Genomic DNA, 20,387 nt, shown 5'->3' on the forward strand with positions numbered 1-20,387 from the left:
TTTTTTTTCTCGCCGGCCGCTGTGGTAAAAGTTCAAATGCTCATAGGAGCATCAGAGCTTTTACCACAGCAGCCGGCGATAAAAAAAAAAAAAAAACAACAACCCTAACGTGCCTTGATAAAAGGGAGCCTAAAATTTTTAACTTCATTTGGTGGTCTGCTGCCCCGAACAGAGCACATGAACTGTTGCAAGGCATATGTCACTATGTGCAAGAGACTTTGTGAACTGTTAAAGATAGTTATAGAAGCCTACTTTAGCAAGGCATACATATACCTTTTCCATCAAAAAAACATACATAAAATAGGTTTTAAAAATGTATAGGCTTCCTGCTATATAATTGCCTCTCTTGAGTATAAATATGTACACCTGTCTTATACTGGACTCAGACTTTTGTTTGAATTTCCAGGTTGACGCTATCCCAATCTGAATTGAGAAATCAGAATTTATACACCTGGCTTGGGTTTGATGTGCTCAATTTAATTGAAATTGTTAAAGCTGTTCTTCCCACTTAAGAGCTGCTCATATTTTCAGTGTGTGTAAACAAGAATATTTCCTGCAATCTAGATAGCTCTCCCATTTAGTCTTTTGGCAGCAAGCACGGTTACAGTAAGACCTTATCAAGTGAGTATCCAAATCTCAGTTCAGTAATCCCGTTCAAAAGCCACAGGAAATGCTGAGTGATAGAAATCCTTGAATAGTGCTGATAGAACATGGATGGAACTATAGAATCTTGGCCCACCTGTAGCAGAATCTAAACACAGGAGAGAATTTAATAAGTGTGCCAAAACTTAGGTGCTAAAGGGCATATGCCTTATATAGGATAACGTTTAGCATGGATCTTGTACTTAACTTTTTTGCACTGGACTTATGCCTGCTGAAACCTGGTGTAAATGCCAGCATCCAAGTTCGACATGGTTAGGCAGTATTCTGTAATTCCATGCCCATTTCGGAATGCCTCTAACATGCCTATGGCCATGCTCCCTTTTGAGATACGTGCTATGGGAGTTAGACGCCATGCTTTATTGAATAGGGCACATCCAGATGCTCACACAAATTTTAATTAGAGTGCCAGTTAATATCAATAATTGTTAGCACCGAATTATTGATGGTTCAGAGCTCATTATCCAATTTATTTGCATGTGCATCTCAGAAGCATGCCCAAAGTTGGGTGTGCAACTTTGGGTACCATATATACAGTCCAGACACTGGCATAGTGAGGGTGGGAGGCTCCCAGGGTGGTGGTACCCCACCTGCCATGCATGAGCCCCTTCCCTTCCCCTGTATCTGTTTAGCTTCCCCAGTGCAAGCAACATCTGCAACTTGCTGCTCGCATCGGTGTCGGCTCTCCCTCCTTCCTAGTCACGGGACACGGAAGTAACATTAGAGGGGAGCGCCAAGGCAGGTGCGAGCATCAGGTTGGAGCTGCTGCTCGTGCTGGTGAAAAGCTAGAGGTTCAGTGGGGAGGAAGTGAAGGTGCACGCTCACACATGGGGGAAGAGTGGGAAGGAGTGGGGGACAGAGAGGAGGAGAGGTACCGGTGTCTGCACGATGATGGCGTCCAGGGCGGTCCACCCACCCCCTTACTACGCCACTGAGTTCAGATGTTATTGTACACTTCTCTCTCCGTATTCAATGTGATAGGGGATTAACAGACCTGCGAATACAGAAAAACCGCAAATGTTTTTCAAATGTTATTCGCTGTTTTCCTTTAAAAACCATCGTGAATATGGTGAAACCACGAATAACATGGCGGGAGACCTGGCCTATTCCTGAAGGAGAGGCAAAACACGGTGAAGAAAGTGCTGGGAATTGTCAATTTTCTCTGTAAATGCTTGAAATCAGCCATTTCTCTATGCAAGCTGATATAATTTTGGGGGAGGAGCCAGCAAGCTAAAAGCCGTGAATAATCGAAACCGCGATTGCTGAAACTGCAAATACGGAGGGAGAAGTGTATATAGTACTCCCCCGATATTCAAGGGGGTTCCGTTCCGTGAATACGGTTTTTCATGGGGGAGACTGGAGAGGGCAGAGGTAGAAGCAGGAGAGAGCAGCCGGAGCGCCGGCGAGTGCAGGAAATCACTCGCTGTATGTTCCAACTGCCTCTTCCTGCACTAAGTCAGGCCTTACCAATCAGGAGCTGCATGTCAAAGCAGCTCCTGATTGGATAAGGCCCGACTTAGTACACAATATTTTCCGACTGCGAACCACCGACAAGGAGAGGGCAGCGGGACAAGCAGGAGAGATCGTGGGATACTGAGTGAGACAAAGGGAGCGTGGGATACTGAGAGAGGTGCTGGGATGTAACACAGGTATAGAAAGCTAACCAGGTAATAAGTATAGAAACCCAACAGGTCGTGCATGTGCAAGACCGGAGGGTTAGGACTACGATGGGAAGACAGGACTTCAATGAGAAACCAAGGTGGCAAGGGAGCCCCTTCTGGTGATTCAGACAGGTCGTGACCTGTTTGGGCCTCCGCGGGAGCAGACTGCCGGGCAGGATGGACCTATGGTCTGACCCGGCGGAGGCACTGCTTATGTTCTTATGAGAGAGCAGCCGGAGCGCCGGCGAGTGCAGGAAATCACTCGCTGTATGCTCCGACTGCCTCTTCCTGCACTAAGTCAGGCCTTACCAATCAGGAGCTGCATGTCAAAGCAGCTCCTGATTGGATAAGGCCCGACTTAGTGCAGGAAGAGGCAGTCGGAGCATACAGAGAGTGATTTCCTGCACTCGCCGGTGCTCCGGCTACTCTCTCCTGCCTTTCCAGCTGTCCTCTCCTTATCGATGGTTCGCAGTTGGAAAATATTGTGAATGACCGGGACCGCGAACCGCTGACCGCGAACGACCGGGGGAACACTGTATTGTTCTATACCCCTATCCTGTGTAAGGCAGAATATATAACCAGCTCTGATAGCATAGAAACCAACATTTGGCATAATTGCTGCTTAGCCAGAGCCAGATTCAGATCAGCTATTGAGTAAAATAAAGCTAAACTAAAAATTTAACCTTCAGCATTTTAATTGAATGACTATTGCTACACAATTCAGTTCTAATTATAGATTAGTTGGCTACAGCTTTTTTGTTCTATGATGTTCTTTTTTTATATAAATCTTTATTGATTTTCAAGTAATAACAGTGCAATACATATGAATCTGAACATATAACAAATCAAGAAAAGCATTCTGAACTTACAAATATTCGAAAGTAATCTTTTCCCCCACCCCCTTTACTTAATCAATAATATAAATGCAATTATCCTTCCAATAACCCACTCTTATTTAAAGTAGTAATACAAACCCCCCCTCCCTCCCTCCCACCCCTTGGATGTGTAAGTTATAATCGTTCAGTTATTATTGATAAAGTTAGTCAACGGACTCCATACTAATTGAAATAACTTTAAATTTCCCCTTTGATCAGCAATTTTTTGTTCTATGATGTTCTTTTCTTATGCAAATTTGTGTTCTCCCTCTCTCCTAGGATTATACAATCACCATGTATTTTCAGCAGAGCTGGCGTGACAAACGCCTTGCCTATACTGACATTCCTCTCAACCTCACACTAGACAACAGAGTGGCCGACCAGCTATGGCTTCCTGACACCTACTTTCTCAATGACAAAAAGTCCTATTTGCACGGTGTCACTGTCAAGAACCGCATGATCCGACTGCATCCAGATGGCACTGTCCTGTATGGGCTGAGGTAAGTCTGCACCGCTGCATTTCTTTGAGGGATTCAGTTGCCATCACCTGAAAAGGAATTCCACTAGTTGTGGCAAAGATAAAATTCAAGTTGATATATGGATATGAAACTGACCTTGTAGAAGTGAAATCTTTGTGTCGACGAGGTAAAATATTTTTGTGACTTACATGGGATTTTTGCTTAGTTTATTGTTTGCAATTATTATTATTATTAATTTATTTATTTTTACATTCCTACCTACAAAATTGTAAGAATGCATGACAAGTCAAGATGAAGCTTTCAGGTTCTTAAACCACACAGAGAGTCATTTAGTTCATACCTACTAATGTGTGATGTTTCTATTATTTATAATGTATCTTCTACAGGGCCCATTTTACTTCTGTGGGCCCTGGGAAACATAGGGCTCCTTTTACTAAGCTGCACTAGCGGTTTTAGCGTGCGCTGCATTGCCGCGTGCACTAGACACTAACGCCACCATTGAGCTGGCATTAGTTTTTACATGTAGCGCAGGGGGGCAACGTGCGCTAATCTGTAGCATGTGCTAAAAACGCTAGCGCACCTTAGTAAAAGGAGCCCATAATGTATAATAAAGCCATCATCACCCACTAATTGACAGTGAATGACCCCCCCCCCCCCTTTTATGATGACTGGTGTGGCCAGGAGGAGTGACCAGTTCATCTCAGACAGACCCCCCTCTTCTATTAAACTGCACTAGTAGTTTTTAGCACGGTGAGCCGCGTTGAATGGCCCGCGCTGCTCCCGATGCTCATAAAGTTCCTATGAGCGTTAGGAGCAGCGCGGGCCATTCAGTGCAGCCCTCTACACTACAAACTGCTAGTGCAGTTTTATAGAAAAGGGGAATAATGTTCTTCTATCACCCTTATGAGTACTTTGGAAAGAGCTTACAAAATGTTGGGGGTGGCGTCGGTTTGTTCCGATTTATTATCTATTCATGGGATTTCCCAATTTCCTCCAGGTCTAGACAGTGGTATTTTTAAACTCTGGGAGAGCAAAGGGCTTACCAGATTGGAAAATGTGTTGAGCCCTGATGTTGCTATAGAATGAATTCATGATCTGGGAGTTGAGGAGACTCTAGGGACGTAATTACATTATGTTCCAACTTTACCTACTGATCAGTTGCAAAAAATAAACCCTCATAGTATGTTGATTAAAAATCTTTTTGTACAGTTAAAGGATGATAGTCTTTCAGTATCAGAGTTATATAAGGCCATAGTATTAATTTTTCCCAGGAAAAATTTGGAGAATTTAGCTTTAAGATGGACTTCTGATTTGGGAAGATCCATCACATCTGACAATCTCTTGGCTTTGATATCTGGATTTCCTGGATTGGAGCATAGGGCAGATCTGAGGGAATGCCAGTTTTGGATAATCCATAGGGCTTATCTCACTCGAGCACAAATGTTTTGCATGGGAAGGGTTGATATGTTATTGTGTAAAAAATACGATCAGTCGATTAACTTTTTCTACCATGCTTTTTGGCAGTATCAGCCAATATGTTCATTTTGGAATTCCATCATTACTTATTTAGACAGACTGTTAGCCACCAGAATACCCTCTTGGCCAAGAGGTTTTTATTAGCATGTTGGGGTCCTTGGTGCTGTGGGGTGGGGACACACACCTCTTTATATGTAAAGCAGGTTTGGTGAGTAAGAAGGCTATTTTAAAAGTTTGGAAAAGTGTGCCCCCTTCCTTCTGGCAGTGGTGCACTGCTTTACACTCATTAAAGATTCTGGAGAGTTGGTACTCACTCTACACGTCGTCATCGGAAGCATGTTCTCAAAATTTGGGCACCATATATACAATTTTTGGCTTTGATAGCCTGCAGTTTGATGTTTAACTCGCTTTAAACTAAACTAAACTAAAGCTTAACTTTGTATACCGAGTCATCATTCGGAGACGGCTCGACTCGATTTACAGCAATTAAATAAACAGGGAATGATTTACAAATGATAAATAGAAGATAATAGCAAAATTTCAAAAGAATTAATTTTCAAAGTGTTTGGCAAATAGAGTAGTTTTTAAAGATTTACGGAAAAATTGAAATGAACTGGAACTCCTTAAAAACAAGGGGATATCATTCCAGAGTTGAGAGAGTTTAAAGACCAAAGATTGACGGAAGATCTTTACTCCTTTAATCCCTTTTTTAGAAGGAAGGGAGAATTTAAATTGTTGGATACCTCTTGCAAAGGAGAATCGGTAAACATTCAAAAATAAAGGAATAACAGGATTAACGATACCATGTAGAATTTTAAAAGAAATACAAGCGCATTTAAATTGCATTCTAAAATATTCTATTTGACTATTTGATCCTTTTTTAACTCTCTTTTTCTTATTCTCAGAATTTTTCATGGTGAGAGGGCATAAGAGTTCAGTCCTCTCGATCACCGTTGTATACTGCATGATCTTACATGAATCTGGGAAGATATTCTATATTTGTTGATTGTTACTAAATTTGTCTTCTTTTGATTTCCTTTGTCATAGAGAGTTATGGATCCTATTTTCAATGGAGGGTGTGGGGATGGGAAGGCAGTAGGGGATACTGGAAAATGATGAAGACAATCTTTTTGTATTTCTATTTAATAATTATGCAGTTTTTACATAGCCATTAATACTGAACATGGGGGAGAAGGGAGTGGGACACTGTTGGAATACCATATGTGGATGACAAATATTATAGCATTATAATAATTATATTGTTATATAGTTTTTGAATCAATGAAAAGGATGTCAATATAAAGAAGGGAAAAAGGGAAGGGGGATGCTACTGTACATATAAGAAAAATGGATGACCAGAGTTGAAATATCATATTTTCTATATTGTTGTATTGTTGAGTCATCAATAAAACTGTTGAAACATTAAAAAAGGGTGTTTTCAGTAGACAGTGGATTGATAAGGCACACAATCCCTCCCACTTCCTTGAGATATGCCTGAATGTTTGAACTTTGAATCTAACTGAGGAGCAGAGAAGAGGGTTGAGCTAAGGAAAGGAGATATATGCTTAGAATGTCATACTAAATTCTGAGCTCTGGGAGAGCAGCTCTGTCCTGCCATGTTAGATAACATCACCTACTTATGTGCCTTATTAATTCTGCTGTTTGTGAATAACATCTGTTACGGGTGATAATGTTATTGGTTTACCTATCTTATCTGTATAGTTTTTCAGATCTTTAGTGTTAAAGATATCATGGGGTTCATTTTCAAAAGACAAACACATCTGAAAAATGGTATAAAGTGTCGCTTGAATGTTTTATTCATCAAAATGTCTAAATTGACATTTTTGAAACATAGTAACATAGCAAATGATGGCAGATAAAGACCTGACTGGTCCATCCAGTCTGTCCAAACGTACACGCTCCATAAATTAATCATTTAATTTAATTGGTCCTTTTTCTTAGATATTTCTGGGCCAGAAACCCAGAGCTCTGCCATGTAGTGTGCTTAGGTTCTGTCTACTAGAATCTCCATCAAAACTCACTCCAGCCCATCTAAACCATCCCAGCCATCAAAGCCCTCCTCAGCCCGTCCTCAACTGGATGTCCATATACGGGACAAAGACTGTGCAAGTCTGCTCAGTACTGGCCTTAGTTCCTTCAATCTGTTTTCTAGATGGTTTTCTATGTCATTTGTCAGCAGTTCATATAAAATCCAAGGGGGTGTGTTAGAGGTGTGTTTGCAGCAATAATCAAGTCATGTATGGTTGTGTCTTTATAATTCTAACTTCAAGGACTACCAGATAGTAAATTAATCAACCCCACTGGGGGTGTACTTATCATATGTATGGACCTTCAGACTGCAATCGGGTATATAACACTTCATCGGTCCAGCCTTATTAATTGTTTGTGTTTATCTCATTAAAATTTTTTCATTTTAATCTTTTTTTAAAAAATTTCTTATATTTTACTGACAATGGAACGTCACTTAGCTTATAGTGAGTCTGTTCTGTCTTCACCTCTCTTAGACTTATAAAGACACAACCATACATGACTTGATCGATTTAACAACAGTGGCTCTTGTATATGTTTGAATGATGCAGCAATAATCAAACATTTTCCATAATGTCCAGAGCACAGTTTGGGCATTTGGGGCTAGAACTGTTTTAATAATGAATAAGTGCCAGTAAGGTGCCCAAACTGAACAGATGACCTCTGGAAGGTATACCCCTCCCCCCCCCCCCACACACACACACACCGACAATCACACAGTGATTACTGACCTCCTCCCACCCCCAAAAAAACCTAGGCCATATCCCACTCTAACTGGTACACGTGTGATGGAAAATGTGAGCCCACCAAAACTCTACGGTACTAACATATAGGTGACACCTGCAGGCATAATTGCCAGTGGTGTGGTGTACAGTTGGATCCAGTAGGTTTAGGTGGGTTTTGGAGGGGTTACTATACACTATAAGAGGGTTATGATGAGAAAAAGGAAACCCACATGGTTCGCCAAACTAGTGGCAGAGAAAATAAAGGTAAAAGAGTTGGCATTCCTGAAATATTAAAACCCCAAGAAGAGTACAGAAAGGACTACCGGGTGAAACTGAAAGAAGCCACGAGAGAGAGATATTTGGCGAAAGCGCAGGCAGCAAATAGCAAAAAATGTAAAAAAGAGAGACAAAATTTTTTTCAGATATATCAGTGAAAGGAGGAAGATGAAAAATGGAATTGCTAAACTAAAAGATGCTAGGAATCGATATGTGGAGAGTGATGAGGAAAAAGCAAACGTGCTAAACAAATACTTCTGCTCTGTGTTCACGGAAGAAAATCCAGAAGAAGGACCGAGATTGTCTGGCAAAGTTACACAAGTAAATGGAGTAGATTCTGCGCCGTTCACGGAGGAAAATATTTATGAACAACTTGAAAAACTGAAGGTAGACAGAGCGATGGGACCGGATGTGATCCATCCCAGGATACTGAAGGAGCTCAGAGAGGTTCTGGCGGGTCCTATTAAAGACTTGTTCAACAAATCTCTGGAGATGGGAGTGGTTCCTGGGGATTGGAGAAGAGCGGATTTGGTCCCTATTCACAAAAGTGGTCACAGATGAAGCGAGAAACTACAGGTCGGTAACCCTCACTTTGGTTGGAAAAATAGTGAACTTCCTAGAATCTAATGGGTTACAGGATCCGAGGCAACATGGCTTTACTAAAGGTAAAACCTAAAAAGTTATTTACCCAAAGTGGCTAAAGAATTACTATACCAAATTAATATATCAATACCACTTTTCGAAGAGAGTGCATCCAGAATGTTCTATGATGTGACTCTATTCACAATATCTTATATCTAATGCACTCAGGAAAAGGCCTCAGAATTGGAGCCTACGCACAGTCCTATCACAGACTGAACCATCAGCGTAGTATTTTCTGCTCCTTGCTCCAGTCATCAGCCAGAAAAACCTGAGATTATATTTTAATAATTTTTTAAATAATTTTTAGTAATTTTTTAAATAGTTTTAAATAGTTTAAATAATTTTAAATAGTAAACTTTTTAAGACTTAAACTCATATCTATGGATTCATCTCTCCCTCGGTTTAGAAAAATAATTGACAGCTAAGCACTTATCTCAATATTGCCATTGCTATGTATGCTGTCATATGCTGCCTTGTGTGCTGCCAGTCTATTGCCGACGCAGCCAGCGTTTCGTGGGAATAACTTTCAATCCACTGCTTCAGGGCCAGAGGCAGAAACATCCAAGCACTGTTCTCGGCTGCCAAAAATTTTTAAGTTTACTATTTAAGTTTACTATTTAAAATGATTTAAACTCTGGTGAAGGACACAAGAAGACTTGAAACGGTCCAGAGGAGGGCAACGAAAATGATAGGAGGTTTGCACCAAAAGACCTATGAGGAGAGACTGGAAGCCCTGAATATGTATACCTCAGAGGAAAGAAGGGGCAGGGGAAATATGGTTCAGAAGTTCAAATACTTGAAAAGTATTAACGTAGAACAAAATCTTTTCCAGAGGAAGGAAAATGGTAAAACCTAATTTGAAGGTGAGGGGTTGTAGACTCAAGAGCAATGTAAGGAAATTCTTCTTTACAGAGAGGGTGGTGGATGCTTGGAATGCGCTTCCGAGAGAGGTGGTGGAGACGAAAACAGTGACAAAGTTCAAAAAAGCGTGGGATGAACAAAGAGGATCTAGAATCAGAGAAGAACAATAAATATTGAAGAACTAAGGCCAGTACTGGTCAGACTTGCACAGTCTGTGTCTGTATATGGCCATTTGGTTGAGAATGGGCTGGGAAGGGCTTCAATAGCTGGGATGGTGTAGATGGGCTAGAGTGAGCTTTGACAGAGACTTCATTAGATGGAACCTAAGAACAGTACCGGGCAGAGCATTGGATTCTTGCCCAGAAATAGCTAAGAATTTTTTTGTTTTTTTGATGGAATCAGGTTGGGCAGATTGGATGGACCATTCGGGTCTTTATCTGCCATCATCTACTATGTTACTATGTGTACCTGGCACCCTTTATGTGACATTTACTACAATTCCCCCTAAGGTGTCCGACTGCTCTTCTGGTATGTCTGTGTGACGAGTCTACTAACAATGCTGGCCCCTCCTACAATGGCTTGCTTTGGGCGTTTTTAATTTGAAAGTTTTTTTTTATGAAAATAGTCAAAAAAGACAGAGGCTCTAAAGGCAAACAAATCTAGAAAGGTCATTTCTGAAAAAAAAAAAAATAGATAGGCATTTTACAGTTTCAAAAATGGCCATTTTCTCTACCCGATATTTGGACACACTTCCGAAAATGTCTAAACTCTGACTTCGATGTCATATTGAAAATGCCCCTCCACATATCCTAGATAGGATGTCTTTCCATCCAAGCTTGTTTTGGTTGTCTTAGAAACATAGAAATATGATGGCAGATATGGTCCATCCAGTCTGCCCATCTGCAGCATCCACTATCTTCTCCTCTCTCTAAGAGATCCCACCTTGTCCCATGCTTTCTTGAATTCAGACACTGTTTTTGTCTGCACCACCTCTACCAGGAGACTATTCCACACATCTACCACAATCTCTGTAAAAATGTATTTTCTTTGATTACTCCTGAGTCTATCTTCTGCTTTGATTCTTTAGCATCCTGGGTAATGAGCATACATGTTTCATATTGCACAACTTGGGATTGTCCAAGGATGCAGCTGAGCATTAAGGGCAGTGTTTCCCCATTTGCGGGCTGTTATCAGGACTGTCTCTCCCCCTCCCCCCTTACCCGTATTGGGTCAGGGGAGACTTTTGTATTTCATATTTAATCCAACATCCATCTCTTCTTCTCCTTCCATATCATAACATCAAGCTATGTAGTAATCTAAACAGTTAATAACACTAGAGAGATGATTGCCTTAACATCCTTTGCCCTTACTGGATGATACTTGATCACTATTCTGCTGCTGGTATAAACCTGCTTGGATTATGGGGGGTTGTAGCTTAATGGATTCCTCCTGGTTACCCCATGGCTTGTTGTATCTCTAGCATGTTTCCTTTATTTGTATTTTTTTCTTAACACCTGTCTATTTTCCTCTGCCCTTGAGAGTACCCAAGGGTTAACGGTTTGCAATATTGTAGCCTCCTAACCATTATTATTGCAATCTCACCTAGAGTTGCCAGATTTTATATTCATAAAATCTGGACCCTCCTAGACCTGCCCCCAGGCCCGCCCATCCCCGCCCCAGCCCTGCCCTTAATCCCGCCCTAGCCCAGCCCCCACTGCTTACTCTGGTCGGGCAGGAGGACATCCGCACATGCGCAGATGCCCTCTTGCCCAACACAATTTCAGGGGAAGCTTTTCAAAACCCGGACGTGTCTGGGGAAATTCGTACATCTGGTAACCCTAATCTTACCTCCTAATAATGACATATTCAAAGACACCAGCCCCTAAAAGTCTCAGCCTAACACATATATTCCACTACACTTCCTTTTTGACTAGATGTGCACTTGTCTATGACTACAAAATTGTATTACAGGTTTAAGGTTGGGTGTACTAAGCATTTTTCTTACTGTCACAAAATGAGAAAACCCTGTAGTGCAATTGACCCTTAATTGTCTACAACTGAGCAGTAAATAGTTGGTTTTTTTGTTTTTTGTTGTTTTTTTTTTTTTCAATTGAGCTAATATACTGATTCAATTTACAGTAGAAGTCAGAATGTATCCAACTACTATGCCTTAAGAACAGAGTTAATTTTCTGGGAAAAAAATAGGTGCCAGGTCAGAGCCTGGAGGGAAAAGGAATGGGGGGGGGGGGTTCTACCTTCCACTCCAGCTGCTGTGAGAAAAGAAATCAAGTTCAAAAAGTTCCAAGTCGGTGACAAAAGGTTCCAGGTCAGTGACCTAGCAGAACCTGATTCCTTCTCTTCTGCTTATTTACTTTGCAATAAGGTCAATGCAGTAAAGTGTGCTAATGTTTTTTGCCAGCATTAATGTGTTTTGAAAGGAGCTGTTAGAATATACATTGTAGTTTACATATATTAATTAGTTTATGAGAATTATAGCACATCAACCTAAGGTAATAAAGTGCAAAAGTATGCAAAATAGTTCATCGATTAATTGAAAACAGAGCCATTAACACAAAAATACTTAACTACATCTCTGAAAAGTGAGGTTTTGCGGCAACTTTCACATTAAAATGCTAACTTTAGTACTTAGCAAAAAAACTCATTTGCATATCATTAATATGGGACTGTGTTGCAAGCTAATTAACACATGCTAATGGCTGATGCTAATGTACTTCAGCAGATTGACCTTTCGATGTGTTAAAATCTGAATCTGGATTCAAATTAAAGGTTGACAAGGTTTAAGGACTTTCTTGAAGAGATCCTACAGGAAAGTGAGTTCATTTTGCTAGTGCCATCGAGATCTAAACAGCACAGCAATCAGATGTTTTTAAAAGGGAGAATGAATTTTGAGATTATAATCTAGAGATTATCTAGCTCTTTACATAGAAATTAGCTATCCATATGAGTTATGATTATTTATTAATTAGATATCCCGCCTGAAGCATTCAAGGACCTAGGCAGCTTACAATTTAAAAACAATAAAATATATCCTGAAAGGAACACCAATAATACATAGGATCGTTGACAACATAATTATCCATCCATTCTTCTGTTATAAATTGTCTATTGGAATGGGGCAATCTAGATTTTATTTACTGGTAGTGTTTTCAGCTTCCCAGTGTTTAGTTGGTCGTACTTAATTTCTGAGTCTTGTAGCTGGTGGGACCACTGACAAGGCAGCAGTCTAGCACGCTAACTGTACACGTTACCATTCTCTGCAGCATCAGCTGTTATTCTATGGCACTGGTTTCTCCTCTAAATTGGAAGCCCATTCAGGAAGAGGAACCACTGTCGCCACTGTGATTGTGACCCAGTTCCCAAATGCAGCTTATCTATATTAAAAACCAGTGGTTAATTACACTGTGCAACAAATTTTAACTTTTTTTTTCTGGGGCAGGAAGAAAATGAGGTTTACTTTATAGAATTTGACCTCCTGTGTATGCAAATAGCCTCAGTTTTTTCCTATCATGTATAGTTTCTGAGCAAATTGCAAATATTTATAGCATGAGAAACCATAATGTAACGCTTTGTGCCAAATTAAGAGTTCCTATAAATATTATTTTCCAGTATCGTTTTGCTGTTGAAGTGCGTTTATCAACAAAATTAGGAGCATCTCTAATTAATGTCCAACAATAGTCAGCCAGCATTGATGAATTCCATCTGCCTTGGTATCGTTTATCCATTGTATCAATGTCCTGGTGAAACCTTTCCCCATGCTCATCACTAACACTACCAAGATTATCGGGGGGGGAAAAAAAATCTAATTTAAGGCAAACTGTTTTAATGTTTCACAGATTGTTGTAACATTTACTCCAAGCATTAGAAAATATAGCAAAAAATGTTAATTTTTGCATTATAATGCTCTTTTGCCCAAAATCTGAGGATTATAGCAAAAAATTAAGGTCAGTTTTAAATTCAGCAACCCCAAATCACTATAGAACACTCACTATAATTCATGCCTCAAAACCTCTGTTGCACAGTGCTATAAAAATTCCATAAATATCCCAAAAAATCCACTGAATCTGAATCAGTGTTGCCAATCTCCCATGCATGTAATTTATATCCTTTATCCAATGTATATCCTTCTTTTATTTTTTTTAAATTTTTCAATTTACCTCACTAGGTGGGGGGGAGGGGAGGGAAAGCCTGAGACATGGAGTTTAGCACCATCTGGTGTTAGAATGTGATTCATCACAACACTCCTGATCTAATCATCAGCAAAAAAAAAAACACCCACCCTTTCCTACAGTTTCCACATGGCCAGATAGCTAATGAGGATGCAGCCTCATCTAGGGTCAGCAATCTCTACCCTACCCTGCCTCCCCATTTCTCATCCCCTCTTGATGATTCTGATTTATCTCTCCTAATCTAATTTAACTCCACCGCATCACCGCTTTCTTACCTCGTCCTTTTTCCACCACAGTTTCTTCCACCTCCACTCCACCTGCTTCCCAACTTTTAATACCCTGTTGTAGCTTCCAGCAACACATGATCGGCTGAATAAGATTAAGAACATAACATGTGCCATGTAAAACCAGCGATGAAAACAAAAACAAAAACTGTGGATACAGATGTTCTGGAGATAATTTATTAAACACTGACATATAAAACCATGAAAATTCAATTAAAAAAGTACAATGATAAAAAATACTGTGATAAAAATCCAACCGGACCCTACACGGTCCGTGTTTCGGTGAACACGCCTTCCTCGGGGATCCAATGGTTTGCAACCTCACACATAAAGAATTGGACTGAAAACAGTCTATTGGCTTTAAACATGTGAGCAAAGAACACCGCAAACAAGCTGAAGTAGCAAAAAAATGCTAAGGCTTTTCACTGTGGATCATTGGGTCTCCCCATTTTTCTTTGTTGCCATGTAAAACCAGACCAAAAGTCTTTTGAATCCAGCATCCTAATTCTTGAAAGTGGCCAACTTTGGTCACTGGGAGTCAATCCATTTCTTGTTACTCATTCCCAGTGGCTTTTTCCATGTCTATGTGAAGAAAAATTGTTTATGGATTTTTTCATCCATAAACAATTGTCCAAATCTATTTTAAATCTGGCTATACTAGATGCTTTGACCGCATCCTTTGGCAACAATCTCACAGTTTAATTGTGCACTCAGTCTGCACAGATTATCCAGCACTTTTTTACACCACTCATACTTACTCAGCAAAGGTTTTGATACTGTTCCACACAGGAAGTTCATTAAAGAACTGAACAGCCAGGAAGACCCAAGAATGGTGGATGGGAGTTGAAACTAGTTGAGTGAAAGAAGGTAAATGGAATTGAATTCACTCTGAGGAAACCAGGGTGGAGTGCCTCAAGAATTGCCAGCGATAAAAAAGCCTAATGTGGCTTCATAAAAAGGGGCCTAAATAGCCAGCAGCTATTTAATCATTTCGAGAAACCTTGGGAAAAAAAGAATTATATGTTGGCCACTTGGCAGCTAGCTGAATTTTCAAAAAGAGATAGGAAAGACTAACACCCCCCCCCCCTTTTTACGAAGCCACAATAAAGGTTTCTACCATGGCCAAGAATGCTAAATGTTCTGAAGCTGCTCCAATGCTCGTAGAATTCCAATGAGCATCAGAGCATTTAGTGCCCTGAGCTGTGGCAGAAACCTCTATTACGGCTTAGTAAAAGGAGACCTAAGAAAGAAGGAACATGGAATTTGGGGAGGAGAGAAAGAGAGAGAGAGAATGGAGAGAAGGGGGGATAAATCAAACCACGATGCAAATGGATGACTGCTATTTTTCCACTTCCTAATTAATTTCACTTGTTCAGTTCTTTAGATCAGATTGGTTCTTTGATTTTCTGATTTGTCCATGTATCATGTGCAGTTGGGTTCCATGTCAATTAATCCTCAGTCACTTAGTCCCCAGTCACCTAATCCTCTAGTTAGATAATTCCTGCTAGCTTAGTCTCCAATAATATTCATTGCATTGCAATTTGTTAAGCCCTTCCCTTTTAGAACCTTTTTAAAAAGAGCCTTTGGCTTGCATATAGAGTTGTACATGTATATGTAGAAGAGACATTTATACTTAAAATGCAATAGTAGATAGCAATCAAGTAAAATTTCGTCCAATTGTTGTAATAGAACAGAGAGTATATAATTTTGCAAGCTAGTGTTTCCGTATATCTATATTTCAACATTGTAACATAGATAGGTTACTCGGGCATGCCAGGTTGCATGTGGGGATAGGTGACAGGCCCTGACATATCCGAACGGTGGATATATAAGGATACTTGGCTAGATAGGGCAAAGTGGTTAATCAGTTGTTACAGAAACAAGGGATATGAATTTTGGTTTAAGAAGCAGTGGAAGAATGACCACATCAACTGGAGGTGAAGTAAATATGTATCGCATAAGAGTATGGCGAGGCTGGTGCCTATGGAAAACAGAATTGTACGCAATTTCTCAGTTCATAATCACGAAGGAAATAAGGAGAAAATTTTAGCGAAAAAGGCTGTCGAAGAAATGAAGACAAAAATTTTAGAGACGACAGCGACTCCATCAGTGTCACAGGCCTCAGTTACCGTAGGCCTTTCACCTGTGCTACTAATGGCAATGCTGCAAAAAAGTGTCATCAGTAGACATAGAAACAAGGTTAGGGATAGAGACCCACAGACTGCCATGCCTCCATTGCCACTGGATGAAAATTTAGACATACCAGAGAAATTCAATGATTTCTTAGTATATGACTCTAAGGAACATGGTGACGATACACAGTTCATGATGTTTGGTGATAACTGTTTGCTTGAACAGTTGGGTAGAAGCAAAATCTGGTTTGTTGATGGAACTTTTAAAGTTATCCCTTCACTCTTCTATGATGGGGATTACTGACTGGGGACTAAGTGACTGGAGATTAACTGACTGTACACCGTGCAGTTGGCATGCATAGAATTAGAGAAATAGAGGAAAGAGTTGTTTCATGTCTTACTTAGACTTTGTAATCCTATTTACTGGCCCTTTAAGAGAAAAAACATCTTCCTAAAAAAATATTTTGTAGTTTCTGGAAATATGGCCCCATCTTGTGGTCTCTTTGTAAACTACAGAATATGTTTTTTTTGTTGTTTTTATTTTATTTTATGTATTTATATACAATCTATCTAAGTTATCTAAGCAGTTTATAATCAGGTACTCAAGAATTTTCCCTATCTGTCTTGGTGGGCTCACAATCTATCTAACGTACCTGGGGCAATGGAGGATTGAGTGACTTAAGAACATAAGCATAAGAACATAAGCAGTGCCTCTGCTGGGTCAGACCAGAGGTCCATCATGCCCAGCAGTACGCTCACGCGGCAGCCCATCAGGTCCAGAACCTGTATAGTAATCCTCTATATATACCCTTCTATCCCCTTTTCCTTCAGGAAATTATCTAATCCCTTCTTGAACCCCAATACCGTACTCTGTCCTATCACACCCTCTGAAAGCGCATTCCAGATTTTCCTAGCATTGGTTCTGAATCTGTCCCCTCTTAATTTTTCTGAATGCCCTCTCTTTGCGATAGAGCTTGTACCCCGGCAGTGCTATGTCCCATTTGTTTTCTTCATGTCTCAGAGGTTCTCTTTTTTGGCCATGACTTCTAATTCTCCCATTTTATTCCTTAGGCTCCTTGCATTAGTATACATGCAATTTAAGTCCTGGTATTTTTTTGTCTGAATTTTCTTTTCCTGTGCTACGATCTTTATTTTCTTTTCCTGCGCTATGATCTTCGTATCATCCTCTTCTTGATCTGTCAGCTCTCGTTTTTTGTCCGTTGTGTCTTCCCAGTATTTTTCCCACTCGGTTTCCTCACGGGATACCTTCTTCCGAATCGTCGACACTTGGTCGACTGTCAGCTTATCCTTTCTTCTTAGTTTAAAGCCTGCTCTATTCCTCTCCTGACGTTGTTTGCAAGAAGTCTAGTTCCCGCCACGCTTAGGTGCAGTCCATCTCTCCTGAAGAGCTTGCTCTTGCCCCAAAACGTTGTCCAGTTCCTCACGAAGTTTAACCCCTCTTCCTCGCACCATCTCCTCATCCATGCATTTATTGACTGTAGTTCCGTCTGTCTCTTCACATCTGCCCTCGGTACTGGTAGGATCTCTGAAAACGCTATCCTCTGGGTCCTCACCTTCAACTTCCTTCAGTTCAATCTTGAACTGTTCGATCAGTTCATTTCTACTGTAGTCTCCCTGATGACATCATTTGTCCCGATGTGGATCATCACTGTAGTCTCCTCCGTCTCTGCTCCTTCTAGGATCCTTTCAATTTTGGCGACGATGTCCTTTACTCTCGCTCCTGGGAGGCAGGTCACTAGTCGATCCTCTCTTCCTCCTGTTATGTGGCTATCTACTTGCCTTAGGATTGAGTCTCCCACTAGGATCGCAGACTTTCCCTTCTTCAGTTTTCGCTCCGGTCGCAGGTCTATGTCCTCGGTGTGTTTAGCTGGTTCCTCTTCTAGGCATCGGCAAGACCTTGCTTCTCCTTCCTGCGGGATTCCTATGCGGGTTTATTCCCTGGAGTCATCTTCCTCTTGTTTTCCATTCCATGTGGGCGTCTCTTCATTTTTCTTCTGTTGTTCGTGTTCTTTCATCCTCCTCCTGTAGGCCTCTTCAATGAACTCCTCTAGCTCCCTGACTTCCTCCTCAATGTGTCTCTCTCTCATGATGTCTTCAGCTGTCTTGATTGGGTCTTCTGTGATGTAAGGTCCTTCCAGTTCCTGTATCCTATCCTTCAGTTGCCTAACTTCCTCCTTCAAGCTTTCCAGGTCCTGACAACTTCTGCTATGGAAGCCACAGAGGAAGAATTGGGTCAATTTATTAAGACATACATTAACATAAAAAATAACATAGAGCTCCTTTTACGAAGCCGCGTTAGCGTTTTAACGCGCATAATAGCGCTCACTAATTTGCCGGCCGTGCTAGCCGCTACCAACTGCTCTTGAGCAGGCGGTAGTTTTTCAGCTAGCGCGGGGGTTAGCGTGCGCTAAAAAGATGCATGCGATAAAGCCACTAACGCGGCTTCGTAAAAGGAGCCCATAGTGCAGTTTACATTTGCTTAAATCATTGCTAAACTATTGCCATCCAGGTGCACTGGCATGTGTCTTTTATAGGGGAAAGCACAAGTATCACCACAATTAGGTTGATAAAAAGTCTTTATTAAAATACCTGTTCTGGCCAAGTTAGCATTAGGGGTTTATAGAAGAATAAGGGCTCCTTTTATCAAGGTGCGCTACGGGGGTTAGCGCATCGGACATTTCATCACACGCTAACCCCCGCAGCAGCCTAAAATCCTAACGCCTCATCAATGGAGACATTAGGTACTAGCGCGGCAGGCGGTTTAACACGCGGTATTCCGCACGTTAAACCACTATCGCGCCTTTGTAAAAGGACCCTTAATAGTACAGACAAGAATCAGATTCTATACTTCAGATACTAATGAGGTCAGCAAATGAGTGTTGGCAAACCGATGATATTGCTGATATCCCCAAATTTCAATCACTTCTTATATTGTCCAAAAGTCGGGCCATCACTGCCACTTTAGTGAAGAATTGCACCACATATGTCCAAAAAAACATGTATTTCAAACCACATCTTGGGGTCCTTTTACTAAGGCACGCTTAGCCGATTTAGCATGCGCTAAATATCAGTACGCGCTAAATACTAATGCGGCCATTATATTCTATGGACGCGTTAGCATTTAGCGCATGCTAAATCAGCTAGCACGCCTTAGTAAAAGAGGGGGCTTGTGAGGTGCAATCTTATTTCCTTATTATTATTGTTTTGTTTAATTTAAGGATTCATGTGACTGTGTCCTTTTGAGAGTTTATTATCAAGTTTATCAAGTTTATTAAGTAATTTGATTAATCGCCTATTCTACATTCTAGGCGATATACAATCAATAATGAATAAATAAAAAAAAACTTGGGGTAGTTATTACAAAGACAAATAAAATTACATAATTACAAAAACTTACAATCATGAAACATTAGGAAAACGATATTTAAAGGGTTACATTATGTATCAAATTTTATATTTCAGGATTACAACAATAGGGAGGGAATAAAAGCATAAATAAAAAAATATAAAAGCATAAATAAAAAAATTTTAGAGGTAATTTTAATGCAATATCTCAAGTACCTAGTTTTTCTAAAAGAAAGGAAGATCGGTAGTTAGCATGGAAGGGCAGAATGAAAAGGCCATATGGTCTTTATTTGCCATCATTTTCTATGTACATATGACCATGTAAGAATGCTTGATGTCATCACACATTCATCCTGCTCCTTATTTTTATCAATAGCAGTCTCCCAGATCCTCAGCAGTGTGTGGTGGTACCCAGGGTCGGATTTAGATGAAAAGAGGCCCTAGGCTATTCCACTTATGAGGAACTTTTACCTCCCATTTTTAAGTTTGTAAATTACATGAGAGATAATAAAATACATCATTACTGTGATATATATCAATATGTTAAATGAAACATGTTGTTATTGGTACTAACCTTTATAAAAAATGTGACACGGATAATAAATAAAAAAAAGTCGAGAACACTTATTTGGACATTTATTCTCAGCACCATATATAGTACTTGTAACAATAACTAATCAAACATAACACACAACATTGCCCCTTCCTATGTCC

At 40.3% G+C, this 20,387-nt stretch overlaps 1 protein-coding gene across 1 annotated transcript in view; it reads left to right on the forward strand.

Annotated features, from left to right (window-relative positions):
• The first annotated feature begins 3,478 nt into the window (after positions 1–3,478).
• The window catches only part of LOC117361469 (gamma-aminobutyric acid receptor subunit beta-4), an 87,119-nt gene continuing 70,210 nt past the window's right edge, over positions 3,479–20,387 (forward strand). The window contains exon 1 of the mRNA XM_033946859.1: positions 3,479–3,696. Coding sequence (XP_033802750.1) covers positions 3,491–3,696 — 206 coding nt within the window. The 5' untranslated portion in view covers positions 3,479–3,490. The remainder of the gene's footprint in view (positions 3,697–20,387) is intronic.

Source organism: Geotrypetes seraphini, chromosome 5 (genome assembly GCF_902459505.1).
Source record: "Geotrypetes seraphini chromosome 5, aGeoSer1.1, whole genome shotgun sequence".
Taxonomy (NCBI): domain Eukaryota; kingdom Metazoa; phylum Chordata; class Amphibia; order Gymnophiona; family Dermophiidae; genus Geotrypetes; species Geotrypetes seraphini.